General features: G+C 34.3%; 1 protein-coding gene across 1 annotated transcript in view; it reads right to left on the minus strand.

Moving 5' to 3' along the window:
• Trhde (thyrotropin releasing hormone degrading enzyme) overlaps positions 1-27,378 on the minus strand; it is a 360,650-nt gene that overhangs the window by 89,880 nt on the left and 243,392 nt on the right. Inside the window, exons 7-9 of the mRNA XM_005330424.5 lie at positions 23,538-23,603; positions 1,069-1,134; positions 271-458 (exon numbers count right to left, since the gene is read on the minus strand). Of these exons, the coding sequence (XP_005330481.4) occupies positions 271-458; positions 1,069-1,134; positions 23,538-23,603 (320 nt within the window). The remainder of the gene's footprint in view (positions 1-270; positions 459-1,068; positions 1,135-23,537; positions 23,604-27,378) is intronic.

Raw genomic sequence — 27,378 nt, forward strand, 5'->3', positions numbered from 1 at the left:
AAAATCACATCTTAATTTTTATATCATCATTTATAATTGAAAATTCCATTTTCTGAAATAAATAATGTTGTCCTATTGAGGGTTAAAGTATCCACAGAATGGAAGGAAAAAGAATCAAAATGAAATAACATGCATAAAGAAAGAAATAAAATTATATTTTACTTATAATATTTCAGGATGTATTATCAATGCTTTTTAAATTATTAAAAGTGCAATGTGAAATATAAAAATAAAAGCATTTTTTCATGTAAAAAAAAAAGAGTGCTCTACCTGTTATTTTGGTGTTCAAGTGATTTAGTTTTAGCACTGATATCATAAATAAAATGTTGTTGGGTAATTATTATTCTATTTTCTGCTGTTGTATTTCCCAAGATGGTGATAACAGGATAACCCATCTGGAGTGTCCACTGATCCATTACTTCTTGTATATTTACATATTTTCCATTCCTTTTCAAAGCCTTAACAACCAAAATTGAATAAATTAGTTTCATAAACATGAATTATAAACATAATTAACATTAAGCCATTTTAATTTTTACCTTTTAAACTTTCCTAAATATGAAGACATTTAAATTAAGTGGCATTAATATAAGACACTAGTAAAATTAATCTTACCATAAATTATGCTTCCTATATATGTATATATGTACATGCATGAAAGCTGTATTAACATTAAAGTCTATACATAACAGAAAATAAAATATACTTTATTGTTAAAGCAAGTAGCATCATTTTCTATCCCTCAAATGTCTACAATCACATAGAAAAAATATATTTGAAACTTCAGAATGTCTTTAACATGAATCTCTGATATTATATTAGAGTCACATTTCAGAAATATTGTCATATTGAAAACAGGCAAGGTATCTTTATCACTACTTGTACTTTAAATAAGTTTGAACCATTGATCATTATAATATATCAAAATAAAACAGGAAGCAATATGAAGAAAATGGAAATAAAAAACTAAAGACAAACTGTCAGTGTCAATAAAAGTTAATAATGGCTTATATACATGATTCAAATGTTCAAGTAGACATTTTGATATTTGAGCTTCCTATACTTTACCTCTGATAATGTATTCCAGAGATCATTTCTCGCTGCATTGCCATACTTATGAATGGTTAAATAATCCTATAAGAATATAAAATTGTAATTACAATTCAAAGGTTAAGCAATTACCAGTAAACACATTTATTTCTCAGTTCAATTAACCATTTCTCTATTTTGGAATTAATTAATACAAAGAGAAAGACATACAAAAAAAATGAAGAATCTGTTTTAAAATATTCCAAAGAGATTTCATTATAGCATATTTCCTAATTAAATCACCCAACAATATTCCTCTCTTAAAAATGATTTTCAGGGCTGGGGATATAGCTTGCCCTGCATGCACAAGGCCCTCAATTGGATCCCCAGCACCACACACACACACACACACAAAAAAAAGATTTTCATAGGTGTAATCACTTCTTATGGATTTCCAGGATCAAAGATTTTTTAATTGAGCTCGTCAACCTCAGCCAATTTTGAAGAAGCAGTTTCTGCAATGAAATAAGGACAAACTGTCCCATCAAGTTTTTATGTTGAATTGTTGAAAAGGAAGTATTTTAATGGGGAAAAAATCCCTAGCTAATGTATGCTGATTTTAAGAGGGATTATTTGCCAAAAGGGTATATTCTCTACAATTCCCCTGTCTCTCTAAAAAAGAGAGGCAGTCTGTTACAAAAATGATAAATATTTATTTCCATGAGTTTGAGACACACATTAATATCTAATAAGAAAGTTATTCCCAAGTTTATTTAATATTTTTAGGCTTAGGACTTCTCATTTCTCATTTTCAACCATTAGTGGCTAAACCTACACACTTTCTGATTCATGCCTGCCTTCCTTCAAAGAAGTGTGGTTTGTCTCATTATCAATGTGTTATTCAGCTATGGCTACTTGGCATTATTTTTTTATGATTTTTTTTCCTGATTTCAAAGTGGAAAAATGAAAATAGTGTTTTATATTGTACAGCAAAAGTCCTCCTCCTCCATTTGAAATTCTATTTTCTCTACAACATGTAGGTAGTTCACAAAAATTCTAATTTACATCAAAGTACTGAAACTTGGAAAAAAAATGCTGACTCCTTTCAGTACTCTATAGAGTGGAGTATTTTGGAGATAATTAAAGTTAGAGAAGCAAATTTTCTGAAATACAAATTGGAGCACCTGTGACAGATTCTGCTTTTGTTGGCAATTCACAGCACAGCAAATGGTGACTCCCACTTAATCGGAAGCCTAGAGATTCAATGTCCAATCCCAACATAGCAACCACAAATCCACCATCGTCATCAGGTGTTATGAATAACTGCTAAAAAACACAGCCTTTTATAACCAATCTGAATCCCAATTTGGCTCTCAGCATGCCATGTGATGCTTTTTCCACATAAACCCTGGAACCAGAATTTAAATAAATTGTTTTGGATTTAACTTTGAAAATTATTCTTTATAATTTTTTAGCACTTGAATGAATTTGGGAACAATGAAACTCAAGAAATATAAATTAACATTTTATGTTAGTGATGCTCTAACAAAAAGTATTAAAATTAAAATAATTTACAGTTGGTTCTGTGTATGAAGGGTGCCCCTAAGGCTAATGCAAGAAGGAAATGGAGGAATACTACTGGGTTCAATATACAATATCCAATTCAATGATTTCAGTTGACCTTGTCCTAGTGTGAACTATCAGCTTGAGTTGTTGGTTTTCTCCCCAGTTCAGAACAAGTTTCACATTTCTATTTCAAGCAGCTAATATGTCAATATCCAGGCTTAAGAAGCAACTCCTAATTTGTTGTGTCAGTACTCAGAAAAGGTAGCATGTCTTCTTGGATTTCCAGAAGCCTTAATATTCAGATGTTATTAAAATTTGACACATGTCAACTTTTTTCAAAACAAACAACAAAACCAGAATTTCCTTAATTATGCTTGTCTTTCTCTTACACAAATACATTCATATCTTGAATTAAGAAAATTTTGTTATATCTTCGAAAAAATTACAAAATAAAGAATAGTGAGTATATTTTCAATAATCATTCATTCATTCATTCATTCATTTCAAAAACCATATGGAGTACTTAGCAAGTAAGAGGCAGATTCCAGGTGCTGAGGAAATGGTGGTGATATTTATTAAGAATGACTGCAAATATTGAGATGAGATTTGTGAGGGAAGAGTTCCATGATTGAAGCCGTAGAAATCTTTGTACAACTACCACTTGGTAAGATGATTCAAACATTTGTATGTGATGAATAAGAAGATTTTACGTTTCTTTCAACCCTATTAGTCAATGTATATGGAAATTCTTGGGCATGTGAATCTGAAATAAAAATCTACGTTTACATTTGTGTATATGAAAGTCAATCAACAGTAGAGTTGATACATGATATAAAAAGAATATTTTAAGATCAATTTAAGAATAATTTAGGGTTCCCTATACTACATATTTCAGAAATAGTAGATTTGTCAAAAGGGATAAGACAAAGATGACCGCTACAATGTTCTTAAGGGATATTACAAATAACACAGATTGATTAAAAATTAAAAACATATTAACTAAGAGTATTTCAGTGCATCTATCTATGAAAATAGATATTTAAACATTGGTTTAAACTGCAGGAATAGAAATGTAACTGTTGATTGAAATCCAAGGGCCAACACTCAGTAGCTATATAATCTTTGGTCCAGTTATATGAACTTTGGTAAATTGCTTAAGTTCTATGTGCTTGTTTTCATATTTATATGATGGAGGTAACAAAATAACAAAGTATCGTTACATAATAACAAAAGTATTATTACATAAAGTTTGAGAATTAAATAATTATATGTGAGTGTGTAAACACACACTTATATACATACCTCTAACACACATATACAGTGCTACAAAAATGAAGAGTGCTTAGTACATCACAAGTACTCTGTAGACACTAGCAGATATAATCTTTTTTAATTATTTCTGGCTACAGGCTAGAAAACTAAGTGGCAGAATGAAAATTATGATTAATAATAATAAAGAACACAGCACATATGAACATTAGTATTTGCCTCCTTTTTAGTACCATGTGAGATCCTTTGTATTTTTTCTCATTCAATCTAAGCCAACATTATGAGGTAGATAGTATTATCATCATTTAATAAATAAGAGCACTAGATCTCAGAGACTATAGCCCACATACAACACCAAACCCATGCACACAACGGCCTACCCAAATCCAATATCCAAAAATGTTGCAACAGTATAACCAAGAGTCATAGTTGACACTGAACTCATCCCCCACAAAATTAGCTTCTTTGTGAGCCTTTCCCCAGCATGCCCTTTCCATCCACCTCCACCAAAGAATCATCTTGATGCCTCCTTGTCTTTCTACCACATTCAAGTCATGATCTATTATCTAAATATTTCTTCAAGATTTCTCCTCCCCTCTGCCTCCTTGGAAGCCATTCTTCTGCTTCTTACTGGGCTAACTACAAGTGCAATAGCTTCTGCTTCAGCCCTTTCACGTATAATCTCTACTGTGAAGCCAGAATAATTTTGGTTAAATGCATACTGCTACTCCCAGAATAAAAACACAAACACCTGAGTGTGACTTAAAAATGTCAACCATGATTTCGTGCTTCTGTACTTATTCAATCCTATCAGTTAACTCATGGGTCTCCACTTCAACTTAGCCATTTTCAGCTTCCTGAAGGTGCTTGATGGGTATGTTCTCTCTTCTGCGGTACTTTGCACATACAATTATCTATACATCACTTTCTACTTTCTCTACCTAAAGTGAATTCAAACTCTACAAACTCCATGCCTCAATTTTGATGCATTTCCTCTATGAACCTTTCCTTTCCCATTCCAACCCTCTTCCTAATTCTAAGTTGAATATCTCTAATCTTAGAGTCTCACGTATTGTACTATACATGAACATTTATCACACTGTGTTATAATTGTCTGTTTATTAGTCTGACTGCTCACGTTGTCTACAAATTCAAAGAAAGTAAGAAACCTGTCACTCCTGGTAGCCATTATTTAGCCAGCAACTCTGTGCCCAGACTAGTCACAGTAGATACTCAGTATATGTATATGATTTGTCTTTATGCCTATGCCTATCTATTAATAACTGACAACACAGTAATTGAAGGTTTCCTATATTCATCAAATTTACCAAAATTTTCATATTTAGATACTAATATAGGATATGATTCATTATTTCCATGCATATCTGTCAGATATATAACTTGACTTGATATATGCAATTGCATATGAGGTCATCAAAAACTTGTGAACTATTGAGACCACTTTTGTTTGACTTCTTTTGCTACCAAGTGACATGGTTCATAACATTTAATCTACCAAATCCAATGGGACTAATAGACAAGGGGGAAAGTAAAGAGAGTGAGCTGAGGAAGTAAAGCACTATTATCTTTTAAATTTTACATGGAAATAATTATAGAGTACTTGCTCTCCTTTTAATGAATCCTTCAACATGCTAGGAATCATGTAATCATTTAGATGGATTATTTCTTGGGACATGATTCCATATAGTAGTATAGACTAATTTAAAGTGTTTAGCTGCAAGTAGCAAAAGTATCCAGAAGAGATTGACATTGCAATAGCAATACTGGATGAGTGTGGTGTGCATGCCTATAATCCCAGCAACTTGGGAGACTGAAGAAGGAAGATTGTAAGTTTGAGGCCAGCCTCAGCAATTCAGCAAGACCCTATCTCAAAATAAAAGAATAAAAAAGGGTTGGGGATGTGGCTCAGTGGTTAAGCACCTCTGATTTCAATCCCTATTATCAAAACAAATTAATGAATAAATAAATAAGCAAAATTTATTCTTTTATATTATAATGAGTAGGACAGACATGCAGTCATTCACTCTCCTTTAGAATGATTTTGATCCCAACCTTATATATGTTTTAACTTCATCCTCAGATTTGTGACTAGATGGTAGCAGCAATCCCAAGCACCACATTCAAACATGACTTGTACAGAAGAAAAACACATAATTTCTTTGTGAGAACCTCTTTCCAATTATCAGGAAAATTTCCCCTTAAAACCTTCTGTGAACTCATACCCTACAATTTGCATTTGTCAAAAATGCATCAAGTGCTTCAGCAAAAACCTGTTACTGCAGCTTAAGAGAGTGTTGCTTTGGGCTATGCTCAAGGGAAGACATAGTCCTCTGAAGCATATGGCTATTTCAAAGAGGGTGAGAACTTGGAAAAAATTAGATTTCTAATCAGCTAATGATTAGAAATTAGAAATTCAGCTAATACAAAGGAGGGGAGACTAGCTCTAGCTAGGCCACAGCAGGTTTCTCCAATGATACTGGGGACAGGAGTCTGGGCCCATTGATGCTGGGAAGTAGGTTGCCCTCTACTCATACCACTAGTCTGGAAAATGCCAGGTAAATTCAAGCTTTGATTTTTTTTTCTGACTATGTGACATGAAGGCTGAAGCAAAGGTTTGAAATATTGTTGCTTTCTATCAAGAATAATTATACCTCCAAAGACTTGTAGTGAGTGTTTGTCATTTTTTGGCTTTCCAGCATTTAAACTCTTTTATATATATATATATATATATATATGAGCAATAACTCACTGTGAGATGTGGGAGGAAGGCAAGGACTCTACTTCCCACCATTACAATGGAAGGAACAAAATACTAAATACTCCCTCTCCACATTTCCTGGCAGCAAAGAATGGGTGTGTGCCCTGGCCTCAAACAAGAGGATGCTTCCTCCTAGGACTATGAATTCTAAAGAAGTAATGCAAAAAGTCAGAAAACCTGAAAGATTATTCCCAGTGATACAATGATGGCTACACTAATGGCAATAATGGAACCAGCCACTACTGTGGCACACCAATCCTGACTGGCTTTCTTGATTCAAGTCTTGTACCATCTGTTGTGTAATCTTAATTCTCCAGCTTTCCCAGTGATTCTATGGATAACCTATATCCCTCCAAAAAAAAATTCCTTTCTGCTTAACTCTGCTAGAGTTTGCTTCTGTTGCTTGCAACCCCAAATTCTGACAGATATAAAACCAATGGGTGATATAAACAATCAAGACAGCTGAAAATGATCTTGATGATCCATAGAAAGGAAAGTAGAAACTATCTCTTATGCCTTATAAAAAACCAAAGACACAAAGTTCTATTTAGTAAATATACTAGGCTTTCATTATGTTAGAAACAGTAGGTATGGAGCTTATGAGAGGTTGTTATGGTTTAGATGTGAGGTGTCCTCTCCAAAGCTCATGTGTGAGACAATGCAAAAAAAGGTTAGAGGTGAAATGGTTTGGTTATGAGGAGCTTTAACTAATCAGTGCATTAATCCATGGATGGGGATTAACTAGTTGGTAACTGTAAACATATAGGGAGGGTGTGGCTAGAAAAGGTAGGTCAGTGGGGGTGTGCCTTTGGGGTACATATTTTGTCCCTGGTGAACAGAGCTCTCTCCCTCTGATTCCTTGTTGCCATGTCCTGAACTGAAGTCCTCTGCCATACCCGTCTGCCATGATGTTCTGCTTCCCCTTGGGCCAGAGCTATGGAGTAAGCTGTCTATAGACAGAGACCTCTGAAACTATGAACTCCAAATAAACTTTTCCTCCTCAAAAATTGTTCAGCAATGAAAAAGTAACTAAAGCAGATGTATATTTAAATTAAAAAAAAACAAAGAGAGGTAAGAAAATTAGATAAGTAGGGTTAAAACTGAAATGAAATACAGAAAGTTCCATATTTAGGGGTACAAGTAGTATTACAACACAATAAGATTAAACCTATATAAAACTTTTGTCTTAGACTTATAAATCAGGGGCTTTTGAAGTGGAAAAAGGAAACTTTAGACCTAAATATTTGTAAATGCGTGCATTGTTAAAGTAAGCTGATATTAAAGGGATGCATAAACAACAACCAAAAAAAAGTAGATTTAAAATGCCAGATCACAGCAACATCATACAAGAGTTATATCAAATACCCATCTGAAGTCTGGCCCATGCACTTCAGACCCGACTTAGAGAAACAAAAGCAAAGTGACCAAAACAGTTATGGATGACAAACTAAAATAAAGAAGGCTAGACTGTACACCAAGATAGTTATTTTGATTATTTTCAAAACCAGCAGGAAATTAGGAGATAAGTAAAATGAACAGCAAAATATTGAGAAAGCCTTCTAAGAGAATAAAAGGAACCTTCAAACTTTAATTCTGTTAGAGAATCAAAGAGAAGAAGGTACAAATTATAATTTCAACCTTTCTTTGTTATTACAGTAAGTTTTTAAGAAGAAAATCCAGTATAATAGCAAACAACCATTACCAAACTTTTGGGGTACTACAATTTCAAGCCACCAGAAACAGTTTAGAGAAAGAGAAAGAGGCAGGGACAAGATGACAGTTGAGAAAGAAACCTATTTGAAGAAATCTAAGAACAACAGTTGAAAATGCAATTATCATTGTTTGTATGCCATTCTGATTCTGACTTTAAAAAGTATGTTTACCCTAAATTCACCTTCAGAAATGGTTTTATTGGATATGGGAGTATTCAGATATTTCTCTAAGCACAAAAAGGCATTTTACATGTTTTAAAAATCCATTACCCCCCTTAATAAATGTAAATTTTGTAAAAATCAGTATACTTTCAAAGGAGGTTGCTAAATATAGCAGAAAATCAGAAAATGTTAAGTCAAAACAATCTGCCAGCCTATAAAACATTTTTTGGCATGTTTGTTTTAAATTATAGACAATGGCATATCCTCACATCAGTTTTGTTTTAAAATATTTCTTATGTAGTAATTATAGATCAAGCCACCAATGCCTCAACATGTAGGCACGTAACCAGAGTTATAATATTGCCACTACTAGATTTGTACTTCACTGTAGAACAACCTGACAGGGTCCCACACCTGTCAGCAAAATAGGGTGGATATAATAGTCTATAGGGGTGTTTCAGGGTACTAAAATATCCCCATCTCTCACTTTTCCTGCAAGCCTGAAATATTACTGAGACATAAAATGAATCTATTGATAAAACTGAAGTTTGTGAATTGCTTTTTTCCAAATGCCCTGATAAAGGACTTTGATCACTATAAGCTCATAAAATAGATAAATTCTATTCTGGCTGGTAAAAACGCACTGCCTTGTGTAAATCAAGATGCCCACTGCTCATAAATATGTACACAGAATTCCCCTCTCCCACCTCTTTTCTCTCTCTGTCGTGGTCCTGGTGACCAGTTGAGAAGCAACTGTAATTTAGCTTAGTAAAAACAGTATATATATATATATGTAAAAGAACAAGGTAAGAATCCAGGATGATCCTTACCAATCATGTGATCTTGAGGAAAGTAGCAATTGTTTCTAAATCTTAATTTCTTCAACTGTAAAATGTAGATAATACAGTACCTGATAAGATAATGCATAGAAGATGCCATACAACAAATAAAACACTTAAAAAATGCTTGCCACACCAAGAATCAAAGAAACTTTGGTTATTTTAATAGCATGCTCAGTGGGAGAAGAAAAAACAAAAAGGTCTAGAGTCAACATATTTTTCTTCAATCTTCTCTCCAAGAGAAGTCATAGTATTCTAAAGGTCAAGTAGGGAAATTATATGGCCTAAACTGAAAGAAGAATGTACTTGGAAGAACACAGGAAAAGAAAGGAGAGGGGAGGAAACAAAGGGAAGGGAGGGTATGGGTGAACTTAAAAGACTTCTTTCCAACTCTGGGAAAGAAAAGGGTCTTGGATGGATCCTCAGGTTGTGGGGTCTCATACCCTATTTTCCACAGAGTTCTACTGAAATCACAAGACCACTGATGCTCATGGAATAGAAACATTAATTAGTCTCATCCGCACAAAACAAAATTGCTCAAGTCATCACTAAAGCAGTAGAGAAACTAACCTTCAAGTGACCAGAAAGACTTAGAAAAGATAATTATCAAACTGAAGAAATATGTGCTATCTCTACTTCTTCCCCACTGACTAATCAATGCCCTTAAATGAAACTGTGTATCAGTGTGGATGGGACCAAGGACTCTTTATCTTATGCTTTGGACAGAAAAGTTCCTGGGGATGATCTCATATCAATGGGCACGACAGAAGGGGACTTCATAAAGATAGTTTATATTTCCCATAGTTCAGAAACCTGAGAGATTCTTTTTTTTTTTTTTTAGAGAGAGAGAGAATTTTAATATTTATTTTTTAGTTTTCGGTGGACACAACATCTTTGTATGTGGTGCTGAGGATCGAACCCAGGCCGCACACATGCCAGGCGAGCGCGCTACCGCTTGAGCCACATCCCCAGCCCAAAGAGATTCTTTTACACAGTGTTAAAATCATACATAATACTTTGTTAATATAGTACACTATGTACTGTTATTATTAACAGCAGATATTTTTCTATCCTTTCCATCTTCACTTCCCTGATTATCCAGTTTATATTTCATAGTTCATCTTCATCAATTTCTGGCAAATATCTTCATTTCTTTTGTAGCCTGGTTGTTTGATTAAACTGTCTTCATAAAAACCCTAGCCCTGAATGAATCCAAGCATTTGTCTTCTCCAAACCTGCACTCATATAGCTAAGCATCACAACAGAACATCATGCAACTGAGAAGCTTAGCTTTATTAAAGGTTCATTTCATCATCATCAAACTCAAATAGGTACTCAAAGCTCTCAGACAGTCCCTTCCTACCCCTCCCAGTCTTTAACCTGCAAACCTCTCCACCTAGCACTCTCAGTCAATTTGCATTCAGCTACTCACCTTGTCTCTAGAAACAATGAAAAAAAATAGACGTCATCAGAAAAGACTTCCCTTATTTTCCAATTTCCAAATTTACTAGAAAGATGTCTTCCCTTAAAGAAAAATCCTTTCATCTTTGCAGGGACAAATATTCTAGAGGCGTCTTTTACTCCTCAAATATTATCACACCCTTCTTCTCCTGAAGCTTTCTCTGACCCCCAAAACCAGTACAGCTAGCTCTCATCTTGAAAAACAATAATCACCCTTCGCCCTTATTCCCCTATATGTCCGGACCCCATTTCTCAGATGTCCTTCTTTGACAAATTCGATTAAACTTTATTCTGCATACTCTAGCTTGTCTGCCATGTTTTCTGTTTTACTGGAAACCAGTAAGTTTTCAGGCTGCCAGAAGAAACAATTTTCAGTCTTCATCCTACTTCGCCTCACGGTTGCATTTAACCCTGTCGGCCAACTTATTCTTGGAAGGAGCTTTTCTTTTGGTACTAGTGACAGATGAGGTCTTTGTTATTCTGCCGACTTCTGGCTATTTCATCTGGTTCTCTCCCATAGGCCCCTCTCTTCCTATCAACATCCAATCATCATATCTTTTAGGACTTGCTCCCAAGCCCTCAACTCAGAAGTTCAGAACCATTCTTGACTGCCTTCCCTTCCCACTTCTCACATGACGTACTTTAACCAATCTATAGATTCTATCTTCAAAAAACATTGCAAATCCATTTATTCCTCTGTATATCTTCTTACTGTTTTAAACCTCCATAACATCTTATCTGAATATAAAGAAATTTATCTTCCTTACTTTTAACCCAAATCCTCTTTTGATATGTTGGCTACCTCATTCCCAGTGTATTATCACAATTAGCCTGAGAACTACTTTATATATAAGTAGAACCATGTGCTATCCATTCTAAAAATGTTTAATAGCATCTTACCACACACAGAAAAAAGAGGAAACTTAACACAGTCTACTTGGGCATTGCATAATTGGCTGCACCCACCTTTCTTACTTCATCTGGCTTTTCCCTGTTTGTCCACATGCTCAATTTTTTTCAGTCCTTTTCACAAGCTCTTTGCTCTTTCCAGAATCTCCTTCCACCTTAACTCTTTATTATCCTTCAGTCCTTGGTTTACATGTCTTCTCAATTCCCTCAACAACTCATCTAAAGCTGCTCCAACCTACACACCCATCATGCTGTCTTACAGTATCCTATTTTTTCCTTCCTAGCACTTATCACATTAAAGATACGTACACTTTTTTCTTATTTTGTGTCTCCTCTATTCTATTATATGATTCATGAGAACAGGGGATCTATTTTCTGTATACAGCATGCCTTAGGTACTTGGCACTTATCACAGCGTGAGACTTAGAGAAAGTGGCTAATAAAGATGTACAGAAATGACTGGATGTGTCTGATGGGTGACCAACGTGGACTGCAGACATAAAACTAAACAAGGCTTGTACAAGAAGAGAAATCCTTGACTTGGTTTATTAACGCAAAGAGTTAAGAAAGTACTTTAACACTTTAAGTGGAGTCTGCATCTGAATTAAAAAAAAAATCTGCCAAATAACCATAGAGAGAGACCTTGAACAGGAAAAAAAAAAGGTGAATATAGGAAACAGATTGCAAAAGAAATATTAGATTCAGTATAATAAATGAAAACCACCATTTCCCTGTGTCATGCTAGCTTGGAGCGCTCTCTTCCACAGATTGAAATACAGTTTGGAAACCAAAATGTAAGTTTCAATGAATCTGCATTTTTTAAAGCCGGGTTCCAAATATATAACTGAGAATAAGTTTTTGCGACATTTTTCTTAAGTACTATTTTTTTTTTTTTTAGCTTTTCATAAAATATTATTAGATATAAGAAATCATGAGGAGATTTTTATAATATAGGTATTAAGGCTCATTTTTTAAAATTTTATAACTATTTTTACATGTTATGTAAAAGATAGTAAGATCTTAATTTTGAAATAAGTGAAAACCAGTAAGAAATGTTATAAGGGAATAAGTAAAAAGAGTGAAGAATATATATAAATTTTATATAAATATATATAAACAAAGAATATATATAAATTTTTTTCAACCTTATTGGTGATAAAAATATATACACTGAAATAGCAATGAGATACTTTTTCATTCTTAATTAGTAAGAAACTTATTTTGAAAATGTATAAGACCCAAAGTAATTTGATTATGGTATAATAAAAAGAGAACTTCCAGACTTTACTTCTAGCATTAGATACTGACTTAACATTTTGAAGGAAAGATTGATAATAAGAAATGTATTGAAAAGGTCATCAAAATATAAGGTGAAAATTTATCATTTAATGCTTATTGAAGAATCATTTAAAAAAATTGGAAAGCAACTTAAAGGTTCACAGACAGGAACATAACTTAAAGTATTATGGTACATCTATGTCATGCTACTAGTATTAAGCTATATAATAGTATCATTAAACAATTATAAAAATATGAGTAAGAATAAAATACTCACAATTGAGGATTTTTTTTTGGCATCAAAACTTGTAACATTGCCAAATAGATGGTCCTAGACTATTATATGCACTTTCCAAAACAGATAACATAGGAGAAAAAAATAAAATTTAAAAATGAAGAAAATTGCTGATGGGGTAGCTACACAGGCTGGAGGAATGCCTCTAAAGAAGTTTACTGTACTTATGAACTAGCAATATACCCAAATGATAAATGTCTATAAAGTATTAATGACAGTTTCAGATAGGTAAATCCAGGTATGGGTATTTACAGAACAGATTCATTCACATAAATACAATATACAAATATATCCATCTATCCAACTACATGTGCCTAATAATTTCACAGATAATTTTAAAATTAAAAGATGAAAAACATAATTTTGTCCTGTCAACTTGATTAGGTAAAATGCATAATGTATCTTTAGTCCTTAACCAGGTAAAGATTAACTAATAAATACAAAACTGGAAGGCCTACAAATAGGTAGGTAAATATTACCATAGGGTATTGATTGATTACACTAAATTATCACTCAGTGATAACCTCTTTCTACTTATAACATATCTAAATCTGCACAGCATTCTCAGAGAAACATGGAGACAACTGAGCAAAACTACCTATGATCAACAGTTTCAGATTAAGCACAATTCAGTTATCACCTGTTAAATGCACAACACTCTCACTTCAGAAATAAATTACCTTTGAAACACTGTTGTATTATTTCATTTTAATTTATTTTAAAACTTATATGCAAGGAATCAAAAGCTCTCTTGCAAACACAAGACTGAGGTTTTCAAATAAAAACCTGAGTACACATGTTAACATATAACAGCTCACTGGAACACAAGTTATCGAGTATGTTGCTGCTAATAATAATCCCTGTGGCTTTGTGCCTGTCATTACCTTCAGGCTATCAGAATTTTATGAGCACAAACCAATAGTAATGATATTTCCTTTTTGCTTTTTATCCACACCTCATTGCCTTACATCGATTTGCATAAGCAATTTCCACCCTGATAATTGGAGCCAAACATCTTGTTGTAGGTTACCTTATGGAAAAGAGCAGTTAAATACTAATTAAGAGAAATCTTTCTTTATTCAACCATATTTTAGATGATGCTGAATTACCCTCTCTGGTTGAGCAGGAAGGTGACTCACATTCTGACAGGGATTTCAGGGTTGGAGTTTATAGCAAGCTTAATAATGATATTTCATCATAATTTCAATTCCCCGATGTTGACTCATAACAATATGAAGAATGGTACTTCTAGGTTCAAATCATTAAAACAATATTGTTTTATTTGAAAAGAAAAAGCAATAGTACTATGTACTAATTATATTTTTAATAGCTACTGAACCAATCAATGTTATCGGAGGACTTCATAATTATAGCTTTATTTTATATTTCCAGAAAAATCAGAGGGAAAAAAAGGGTAATTAAGGAGATTACAAAAAAGTAGGAAGAAATAAGGAAGATCCAAGTCATATAATAAAAAAATTTATTGAAAAGCAGTACCGGACTTACTTAATTTTAAAATAAGCCTATAATAATTAGATAGAATCAGGATTAAAATCATAGGACTATAACCTAAATTATAAAACAATGTAAAAGACATAGTTCCTAAAACCAGGCATAGTCGTATACCCCTGAAGTCCCAGCTATTCTGGAGGCTAAGTTCAAAAGCTGAAGATGAGCCTAGGAAATGTAGAAAGACCTGTCTTAAAAATGAAAGAAAGAAAGAAAAAGAATGAAAGAGAAATCTAGGCTAATTTATTGATCACATGCATATTTAACAATAATATCGTTAAACATGGGTGTAAAATAATGTATGTGCACTAAACAATAAGATTCTTAGAAATGAAAATTGCAAAATTTGCCAAAAGATGCTAGAAGTGGGCAGTATTTATTGAAGGAGGAACTTAAAGAAAACACTTACTTACAGAAGTAAGAAAGATTTCAAGAGGATATGTAAAATCACCAAGAATTTCTAGAGAGACAGAATAAAATAAGAAGGGCAAAAATAAAGCATCCTTATGCACCAGGTACCGTACAGAAAAGAAAATTCAACAACATCAGAAACTGGAGTTTCTCCAAGTAAAAGAGAGGACAGAAATGAGGTCACACTGCTTGTATTCCACCCCAGTGTGCCATCAGAGAGAACTCCACTTGTGCTGTGGCAATATAATGAAAAAAAAAAAAAAAAACAAAAAACACTTTAGAATACTGTAAATACTAAAGACACATGGAGTCCCAAGTGATCTTACTAGCTTGTCCTTAGAAGATGACCTAGTAAGGAATCTGGAGATGATCATATCACAGACAAAAAAAGATGTGTTGAAGGTAAGAATTACATTTGATTTTAAAAGTGAAACTTGAGCTTGTGTGAAAGAGAGTTTTTGGTTACTGCTGATCTGCTTATCGCATTTCTCACTGACTCTATTTAAGTCCCCATAGGTACTGTATCATGCAGTCGTTTTCTTAGTTATCATTACTCACTGAGATCATGGTTAAGAGAAAATCCTGGCCTGGGAAAACAGGTAAGCTTACTTTCCAGATGTTACCTAGAGATGGTCCTAAATCAAAAGCAGTTTAGACAAACTGCTGCTCAGATCTTCTGCCTATTCTTACCATATTCCAAGAAGACCAGCAAATGGGGGAGGTAGAATGAGCAGTCCATATTTGTGACCCTGCAAACCAAAGCCTGAAATTCTTAAGTTTAAACAATTATACACAATTGTAAGCTCCCTCCATCTTTTCTCTAACTTATTATTTTACAGTCATAACAAGAAATTTTTAAAATTTTAGATGTATCCCTGGCACATATTCACCCTGACATAACTAAATCAACTGATTCAAAGAGGAGACTAGAAATTACAGAGCATCAACAACTGAACTACAGTTAGGAAGCAAGTAAAATATGCTCATTGTTGGATTTTCCTTATTTATCCTGTCACATACCTTTTTTTTAAAAAAAATTAGTTGTAGCTCTACACAATACTTTTATTTTATTTATTTTTATGTGGTACTGAGGATTGAACCTAGGCAAACACTGAACTGCTAAGCCACAACCCCAGCCCCCTGTCACATACCTTAATAGTTACAAAGCTATTAAAATGAGTTGAAAACATTCTGTTAGAGAAGGATAACATGGTCTTAATATAAACAGAGGAAGCGACAAATCAAAGATTAAGTAGTTTTTAAATCTCCATATGGCAACCTATAAAATAATGCAACTAATGTTTAATTAATAGAATAAAGACATCTATATCTTAAGTGTGTTTAAATTAGCAATCCACCCACTAGTCCCTTCACTCTTATTCATTGGATGGGCTGGAAGCCTGAAATCTATATCTCCTGTAATTTGTTGCTAGTTAAGTCCTAGTTTAAGTTCTATAAAATGAAAATATACGTAAGAGTTAGGGAAGGTGGTAAAGAAGGAGAAGACCTCATTGCTCAGGCAGCAGAGTCCAGAGACGTTGGCCTTGGCAGAAGACAGTTAAGATATTGCCCGTGGTCCAGGTGTACTGTAGGTAGTTAAGAATGTGGGTATTACTTCTTGTAATACCTAAATTTCCTAATTTTCTGAAAGCTTCTCATGCCCACCCTTCCCCAATTTTAAGAAATTTATATACCCAATGTTGAATTCCCTTCTACTGGGTTTCAGTTTTGCTACTGAATGACATATTGGAAGTGATTCCAGACCTTTAGAAATGGTTATTTGTTAGAGTCTGTAAACAAGTCTGGATGGCGCCTGGCAAAATGCCACAGGGAGTGGTTTGTGAAGTTACACCAGTAAGCCATTAAGTGTGGAGATTCCTTATTGGTTGACTGATGTATTTAGTTTATGTTAATTAGATAAGCTGTGTGGAATGTACAAATAGCGTTCCTGTCCTACAATAAATGGCTTCCACTCCTGCTGTATCATCGTACACAAGTTGTTTGTCACCCCCCAGCTATTTTGCTGCAGCCAGACTGTGGCAGATGGTGGCCCGTACAGGGAGCCCCAGGACACTTGGGGGTAAATGACGAAAAAAAGCTGCCTGTCCAAAGTCCAAAGATAGGACGGGAGCAAATCTGCTTGTCCCTAGATAGGTCGAGGAAAAATTGCCATTTCGAGAAAATGGAGAAGATTGATAAAGTATGTTTGTGTCTTGTTTTGTCTCAGTGTATTGTATTGTCTTTGTGATGAAAATATGGAAGGGATGTTAAGTAAATTGATAAGGGAATGAGGCACCCCAGTGGAACCAAGAGCAGTTAGGGCATGTGTTGATAAGAGCCCAGGAACTCTAATCAGAAAGAAAAAGAAAGTTCAGAAGAAGAAGGATTATCAGGAAAAAAGTTGCAGCAAAAGGCTATTACTGAATACTTTTCATTGCCAGAGGGTGCGTGAATTGTTGTGGTGGCTGCCCCTGTGCCAGCAGGTCAGGGTGCAGCAAGTACTTTCCAAGTGGAGGCAGCCAGCTCTTCCACTGCCGAGAGCCCAAATCTAGACCTGACCAGGAGGCACAGTCTAGCAGGCTCTTGCTCCCTGTGCCCAGTAGCAGTTTGAGTCCAGGACACTCCCCCTGGACTCTCCCCGGGGCCATCTGGGGCAGCGACCCCCTGATGTTTGGTCATTTTCAATGCCAATAACTAAGCTACAATGGTTCTCCCACACCTGAAGGCTGATGAGTAATGAGCGCCATTAAGGCCTATTTCAAATGTAAAAAACCTTGAGATAATGTACTAAATTGTTCAGAAGGTTGTTTTCTTAGTGGAATACTACAGGATTTTCTTTAGCCATCCAGAGTTCCTGCCTTTGTGCCAGTGCTGGTAAAGACGAAGGTGGAAGAATTTCCAGTGTTGCTGAAAACCCGGAGGAGATTTCGGCTGACAAACAGACGAGACTTCTGATCAAGCTAGCTGCCTGCAGAACTTACCTGGACTGTGATTTAAGCTAGCTGCATATAGAACTTACCTGACTGTGATTTACCTGGACTGTGAGTTAATCTATTGAGACACTGCTTTACCTGGACTGAGACAACAAACTGTAATCTACAACAAATTGTAACTCGGTATCTTTCCTAACGGTGTCATTGCTGGTATAATTTTTCCAAGGGCTTCTTGCATGGAGCCATCAATTGGCTTGGTATTGTGGCATTTTGTATCCTCCTTTTCTGTTTGTAGCAGGTTATTTATGGTGTTTCTGTAAAAACCACTATGGTCATTATTTAAATTAAACAAAAGGGGAAAATGTTAGAGTCTGTAAACAAGTCAGAATGGCGCCTGGCAAAATGCCAGAGGGAGTGGTTTGTGAAGTTACACCAGCAAGCCATTAAGTGTGGAGATTCCTTATTGGTTGACTGATGTATTTAGTTTATGTTAATTAGATAAGCTGTGTGGAATGTATAAATACAGCTCCTGTCCTACAATAAATGGCTTCCACTCCTGCTGTATCATCGTACACAAGTTGTTCATCACCCCCCAGCTATTTTGCTGCAGCCAGACTGCGGCAGTTATTTACAAAACTCTGCCTATCTTAATTAGATGTAAATGGGATAATATTGATAACAGGGGATAATATTGATAATATAGATAACAGGGTCGTAGTAATTCAGGGTTTTCAGGGACAAAACCATTTCTTAAATTATCATCAAAAGTTTCCTAACCTGAAGAATAGTTTTGGGAAAAATAGATGACTGTTTCAATAGAAGCTTATGGCAGAACAGAATCTTTGAGAAGACTGGAAATTTCTGACTGAACTCTAGAAATTACAAAAGGAAGACAGTTAATTACCTTGGTGCTTTAAATTCTCAGTTGAAGGCATAGGTAGGGACTAGCAATCTTTTATGACTATGGTTAGAGTCTTGAATCTCTTATAGATTTAGAATTAATATATCTGAAAAATGGACTAACATTTAAAATTCTGAGTGGCAAAATGACAGCTCAAGTAATTTTCCTGGATTTTCTGGATCTTTTATGTGAAAGGGTATACACTGGGAAAGCACAGGACGATGAGAAATGAACCCAGGCCTTTAAAGTCTAAATTCCACTAAGTCTCCCTTGATATCAAAAACAGAAAAAGTGAAGTTCTCCTTGTTTGTCCCTTGGAATGACACTCACCAAGGGAGATGATAACTGTCCTCTAGACCAACCACCAGTACATGTCAATACAATCCTAGTGTTGGTACAGTCAATTCCAGATTTGGAGAGTGTAAGCAGAATTCTCACCTTAGGAATCACAAGGAATCATAACATATGCACCAAAAATTGCCAATAAATATCAGAAAGTCTTTAAGTAAATGTTTCCTGAGACAACTGTAGTTTAATCATAAAAAATTTTAAGTATTTGTTATGGTTTGGGGGTGAGGTGTCCCTCAAAAGGTCATGTGTGAGGCAATGCAAGAAAAGTTCAGAGAAGAAATGATGGGATTGTAGGAACCTTAACCCAATCAGTGAATCAATCACCTAATGGGATTAATTGAGTGGTAATTGATGGCTGGCGGGATGTGGCTGGAGGAGGTGGGGCATTGAGGTGTGGCCTTGGGGTACATATTTGTATCTAGCAAGTGGGGATGTTTCTCTCTGCTTTCTGATCACCAGATCAGAAGCTGCTTCCCGTTGCCTCACTCTTCCACCATGATGTCCTGCCTCACCTTGAGCCCCAAGGAATGAAACCAGCCACTTATAGACAGATACCTCTGAAAACATGAGCCCCTAAAAAAAACCTTTCTTCCCCTACAATTGTTCTGGTTGAGTCTTTTAGTCATAGCAGAAAAAAAAAAACTGACTAAAACAGTATTAGAGACAAATATGAAAATAAATTAATATTCCAAGTCATTTCCTAACACTGACATAATGAATCATATTACTAGCAAAAACTCTTTGTGACAACAAATCCTGGTCTGATTTGACTACTATTATAGTACTGCACACATTGAAGTCCATACAGTCTTAATATTCAGATGGTTCCTTAAAGATTCAAGAACAGGGAATCACTTACTCTTGCTCATCTAGTTTATAATTTTTCTCATCAAATTAAAAAACAATCCCAAATTAAAGATATCAAACCCAAATTGTCTAACTAGTAAACACATTAAATAAATTCTGAGAATGGAAAGATGGCAAGATTCCTGGAATCTTAGTCTTGCATTTTATAACCATCAAGCAAGAGGCCAAGAGAGATTTAGTGGCTTGTGGAAGGCCCAGCATTAATTAGAAGTAGAAAGGAGAATTATTTTCCCCAATTATTCTATTGCCTCCAGGTTCTCAAAATATGTCTGCTATTATTTAGTAAAATAGATTATGCAGATAGTAGATATGTAGAGTTTGATAAAATACAATTACTTTTATGTTTTAAAAATACATTATTTATGAGTGGCACACACAATCAACCACAGAAGGGTTCAAGTTCGACTCATTCCAAGTTCCACAATTTAAATATTAAAACTGAAGCACATTTATTTGTGGTATAAAGGATTAATTTTATGTATGTGTATACATTGTATTTACAAAAAAAGTTGGGGGATAATTTATTTTTTAAGAAAAAATGCAAGACTGAACCATTTAAGTAATAACTAAACAAAAATGTGTTGAGAACCCCGGTGCAAGGAAAGTTGTGATTCTTCATATGGAATTATTCTCTAGGGTTTCTAATAGCTTATCCAGTGTGTTATATGATGATTAGAAACAAGCATTCTCAAAAATTCTCTAGGGTTCCTGTGTTCTGAGGAATATATGATTGACTTGAAATTTAAAATATATACTGCATACCAAGTACATAAAAATATGAAACACAGTTGAATCTATATTCAGATATTTTATAAATAAGGCATGAATAAATAAGCTAGCCCAGAAACCTACTTCCTTCCTCTTTTATATGTATGGTATATGTATTTGTAAACAATATTTGCCTAGTTCCCAAACAAGCTTATGATGGGTCATAAAGATACACAAAATTTCAGGACAACAAGAATTTTAGGTGGAAATTCATGCAGAAAAAAACCTGCCATGACATTATTTGTATTTGAGGGCTAATGTCTGAGCACAGGAGGAGGAAGAGGAGGATGAGGAGGGGTAGGGTAAAGAAGGGAAAAAAGGAAAGAAGGAAGAAAATAAGTGTGAAAAAGGAGGAAGAAAAAATATATGAAACACACACTATTTGCAGTTTGGGATTCCCTATTCCTATAAGTATCCAATCCTGAGTCTGTTTGCAAATAATAAACTTCCATTTGTCAACACAGAAATAACCATGGCTAATGTAGAAACAATTAATAGATTTTCCAGCAGAGGTAAGTGCTGATAACCCAGATTAGCTCTTTCAACAACTTGTAAACCAAGATTCCCCAGGGCCTTGTGGACGGGAAGCATATTAATATCAACTCTGTGACCACTCAGCACTATGACATGAAGTGTCTGTTCAGGAGGTCATCTCCAAAATGTACCCCATATATCTTCATGCACAAGAGATGATAATTTATCACCTAGACATGGGGATCTACTGTAAACTAATCCAAACTGCTGATGATACACTAAATCAGTTTGAGTGATGAGTATAAATAAAGCTGCAAGCAAAGTACTGAAGGATACAGATCTATCTGATCAATGAGATGTCACAAGGCAAATGAAATGCAATGTTGACAAACATAGAGTCCCTCAGTTGAAAATTAACCAAATCAAGTATCAGAGCATAAAGGCACACATTAATACAAGCTTCAAATGGAAGTTTAATGGCAGTTGGAGGGTATATTCTAATTGTTTCAGATACAACTGAACAGACTGGAGCAGAGAAAAAGGATGCATTAAAAATGATATATTCTACATACCATAAGAAGTATGACAGAATGAGGGAAAATGGTGCAAAACAATAATCCTTTCCAAATAATATAACTATAGTTATTCAATCTGCTGAGCAAATCCATACACACAGATGGAAAAAAAAAACAATAAAAATTGTATACAGAAAATGATTTCACATCAACTTGCTGCCAGGAAATCAAATTCAATTTGTGCTGCCCTTATGAAAGCTTAGATATTTTCTGAAACTGTCATGCTACAACTTCAATGGGGAAAAACAAAGGAGTAGGGATAAGGAAGGACATTCCTCCAGATAGTTGATATTCATGGAGGGCACTCCTTGAGAAAGAAAGGTTTTCCCAACTATGTGATCAGAATAGTGCCTTTAGCACTCGGCAAGTAAGTTCAATGGATTCAGCTATTCTGAAGGTGTCCCTAATGGAAGGAGCTGATTAAAGTAAATTTCAACCCCTGCTGAAACAAATGTGTAAAAATATTTTCAACAGAAAATGATTCCTCAAAAAAATTTATATATTTTTCTTTGTTGCATTAAGTATGTGTAGTTTGTCACAACATATTTAACTCTTGCTTTGTATTTTATCTCCCAGTTTATTTTGGGTAAAGATAGAATTATATGACTAAAATATGACCTGATCCCAGATGTAGTTTATTTAAATTTCAAAATGAAAAGCGTACTAAGAACAGATAAGATTGATTGCTCTCTCTGTCTTAGCATAATTGTATTTCAGGTGAACATCAATTTACTTTAAAGGACACTTCTAAGTAGTAGAATGCATCATAAATAATTCATCAATCACAGCTCCCAGGAACATGATTTACTCCAGCAGATTCACTGGAAAAAAGTTCCATTTTCCTATATTTGTATGTGTTTAAAGAGTTTCATAATTTTCCTCTTGTAAGAATTCATTTTTTATTACAAACTATAAAATGCAGATCATAAAACTAATTTTTCTCTTCTAAAAATTGTATTTTATAATTGAAATAAAAATATTAAATTAGCAGTGGAACAAATGAAAACTTATGTATGCCAACAGTAAAACAGCAATAGTATCACAGGGATGTCCCCAAAAGCTTCTCAAATATATATATACTTATTAAAGGCTAACATAATTTGTTTTTATATTATATAAACCTTTAAATGAAAAAAAAGAATGGTAGGCTTTCTGAAAGTCTTATTTATATTGTCTAATGTCTGATATATGTGAAATCACTTCAATTTAGAAAATGCAAATTAAATATTCTAAATTATATCATGGTTCAAGTTTTGTTAATTGATATTGTGAATATTCTATCTGCAACCAGTGTCTGTCATACAGAAAGACACTGCTTACTTTAAGATTCTGCATTAGCTTCAGGAATTTTTTATTACCAATGTCCTAAACTTTGAAATATTCTAAAACAAATATATTGACAAGGAAAAATGTAAAAGAAAATAGAAAGTAGCAAATAAAAAGACTTACTTGCAAACCCCTCTGGAAAACTGAATGGCCCATAAAATTAGCCAGCATTCTAATTAAAGCAGCCCCCTGTAAGAAAGAGAATTAAAAAGAAAAAAATTCAACCAAGAATGATTTAACAATGTCATTATCAATCAAAAATAGTTTTTTTTCATTCATTCTATACTATTTTTAAAAATATTTAACAAGAAAATCCTGGAAATACTTTCTCAGAGATAATAATAGCATTTTTTTTTTTTGCTTTATGGATCTAAAAATTTTGTGGGTGTAAACCCTACAACTGCCAAGTGGAAGTCTCCTGGACAGAATATTTTAGTCAATAATAGGCTGAGGCTGTAATTCAGGAGAAATTAACAATTTATTGAATATTGTATATAACAAAGTTAATAAAACATGGTTCCTATACTCAAACTCATAATCTGGTAATGGAAAGATACCTATGTTCATAAATATTCATATTATAATATAGCTTTGAAGTAACATAGGTAATTATTGTCTCCTGACTCAACCAAGGATAATTTAGTTATAGAAATAGAAAGCAGAGACTACCATGCAAATCTTACTGCCTAGGTTCAAACCATGGTTCTTCCACACACCATTTTCACTCAGGAAAGCTATTTAACATCTCTGTTCTCACCTTTTTTCCTTTTTTTCTCTTACATTGTATAGGTAATAATATTCCTATTTAATGTGGTTGTTCTGTAGCTTAAATTAGTAAATATATGTAAAGCAGTTCAAACTAGGTCTGAAAAATACTAAGTAGAAGAATGAGCTAGTGCTATTATTTCAAACTGTCTAATAACTTGAATCCTTGCCTATTACTTTTAGAAGCTGGATTTAGCCATATATACCCATATATAAGCAAAAGATATGTGATCAATATTAATATTTAGAGTAATAAAAGAAAACCCTAACTTTAAACAGCCTACATAACCTTCAGAACCATTTCCGTAATATTATAAAAATATATTAGTATAAAAAGGTGGACATGTAACCAATATGAAACATTCTAATAAGTGTTTGCTAAACCTCAACGATCACAATCTGTATGTAAAATATAAAGAAGCCTTCAAGAAGATATTTCAGTTCACACCAAGTTGTTCCAACTATGGAGCAGTAGATTATAAGCAGCATAAATTTAAATGTAATGATAAGATGGATTTGGAGGGGATTCCTTTATGAACTCACATCCTACTTCATGCTCATTACAAATGCACACATGAGGTAACTTCTTTTTTACAAGGTGTTTCTTTTTGAAACTTTTTTTGATTGACATGTTTTAGTTGTACATAGTCATGGGGTACAGGGTGATATTCCAACAGGTGCATATTTACAGTACAGTGATCAAAGGTGTCTCTTTATAACAAAGGAATCATAATAAGACTCATGTATAGACTCATCCAGTCTGGGACCACACAGCTGCAGTCAATTCAAAAATACCTCAATGAATTTCCATTGTTCATTACTAAAATCATCTCCTATAGTTTTGGGCCGTTAATACAATGTAAGACGCAAACTCCATGAATCAATCACCATTAAAGCTATGTCTCAAAACAAATTCAATCACCACCAAATGATGAGGTAGAAAACCACCGAGTTTTAATGCCTTTCCTGATATTTTTTTCTTCCCACACCTTTTAAAATTCCTTACACTTCTTCTTGTACCTTCTGCACACTTGTGTAAGTCTATAAAACATAAGCATTTATGATTCAATCTGGGGACAGGGTTAGAAATCCCTTTAGAATTTATCAGCTCTGCTCCTTGAATTTCTTTGACAAGCTCTCCTCCTATCCATTTTCTGATCTAATCTACCCACCCTGAGGGTAGAAACTGTCAGTTCTTCTGCAACTCTAACCCTTGCCACCAGGGGAGTAAGATTTAGAATCTCAAGCAGCCAACTCAAATTTTCCTTCAAAACAGAATAGCTATCTTCAGATGATTTAAGTGTTCCCCTCTAGGTAATGATGACTCGGTCTCTGGTCTCTTGTCAGGCTATAAAAACTATCAATTTGGCATGGTCTAGTGACAAAAGAATACCTTCTAATCATAAAGAATGGACCAATTTTCCTGTCTGAGTTAAGCTGAGCAAGGTGCTAACAGGAAAGAAAACCTAGAAATACAATCAATATTCAAAAGTTATAGAACATTACTGAACTCCTTAATATTATTACATTGTATAATTCAACTAACATGTAGGAAATATGTTGCTCACTTGAACATTTTAATGTTCTCTGGAGCAGCATACACTTGTCCATACTTAACCAATCTTTTTTTTTTTTTCATGGAAGCTCAATTTTTAAATCCCTCTTTTATAGCAGTTCATAGAGAGATGGGCTAACTGTCAACATTTAGCCAACACATACTAAGTACCTACTATGCAGGGGTTATCACAAAGATCACAGCATATAACGTAGGCATAGCTCATTACAAACTGTCTAAAAAGGAAATGCTGAATCTCCTTTCATTATGTATTTTAAAATTTTGCTCATTGAGCTAACATTATTTACAATACTGCAGCTTATCCTCACTTGCCCAAGTAAGGCAGCCTGTATAGCTTTATGGGAAGTAGATATATTATCTCTGCAAGGTTTTCTAAATTTTGAGACTAGTCAAGAAAACCCAATACAATGTTTGCAAAACTAAGGTTCGGAGAGATACTAGAATAATTAACTGCTTTGCTAAAGGTTTCAGAAATAATATTCCACAAAAAAGTATACTTATAAAGCTATTTGTCATTTAGTAATTTCTGCATTTAAAATGCCTTCTTCATATAAGCTCCTATTTTTTTAAAATTTTACATTGTAATGCACAGTTAGTCTCAGAGACAGCAATACTGGCATCACCTCTCCCTGTGCCTGACTCAGAGGAAGTGTTCTTTGAATACAGTAAACAAACGAGAAACAGAAATTATCCGTTAGCATAGCAATTACTCAGTATTCTTGGAGACTACGTGTTCAGCCAGGATATAAGTTTATTACTTCCTTGGTGTACTTTAGTGATAAATAATCACTCTTGAAGAGAGGGAGATCTACTCAACTAATTTATTTCTTTAATATATGCTTATTGAGTAAGGTGATGTGCTCAGTGTCCCTGTAGAATATAAATAGGAATGGTTCAATTTTCTATCCTCAAGAACTCAAAACCTCATAAGTTAGAAGAGACTGAAAGCAATATAAGATGAATGTCATAGGAAAGAAAATGTCCTGCTATGTTCTGAAGTGGGAGAGGTTACACCTGGAGAGATGAAGGGTCTAAAGAGGGAGCATTTGTGTTGGACCTGGAAGGATAATCAGAGAGCATTTGCCTGGTATATTAGGAAAGGCCTTTGCATGGTCAGGCAGGTGTGGAAGGAAAAGGCAAGGAAGAGTATACAGAGGACACAAACATGAAAATAGATGGTGGCAGATGAGATGGAAAATAAGACTGGGGTAGCTCTTACATAAGTTTGAGTACCAGGACTAAGGAATTTGGAAAAGTGATGAAAATAAAAAATCAGGACTTAAATATGATGCATCAGGAAGGAAGTAAAATAACCAAAAGCACTGAGAGCAATGAGGACTAAATCCAGAGTTAGATTTAGTAAATAAAACAAAGATCAGTTTGAATCTAAAGCCTGAGTGATAGGCAAATGATATTAACAGATACATGTAATTCAGAAGAAAGTGCTTATTAGGTGAATATGATAATATTCATTTCAAAAATGTGCCATTTGAGGAGCAGGTCTAACCAGTGAAGGGAATGCAAACATTAGAATCAAAATCAGAGGAATATTATGATTAAAGGCATAAGAGGGGATTGCTGTGATGCAATCACCAAGAGAACATAACCTATTAGTCCATCCTA

The sequence above is a fragment of the Ictidomys tridecemlineatus genome, chromosome 6 (assembly GCF_052094955.1).
Source record: "Ictidomys tridecemlineatus isolate mIctTri1 chromosome 6, mIctTri1.hap1, whole genome shotgun sequence".
Classification (NCBI taxonomy): domain Eukaryota; kingdom Metazoa; phylum Chordata; class Mammalia; order Rodentia; family Sciuridae; genus Ictidomys; species Ictidomys tridecemlineatus.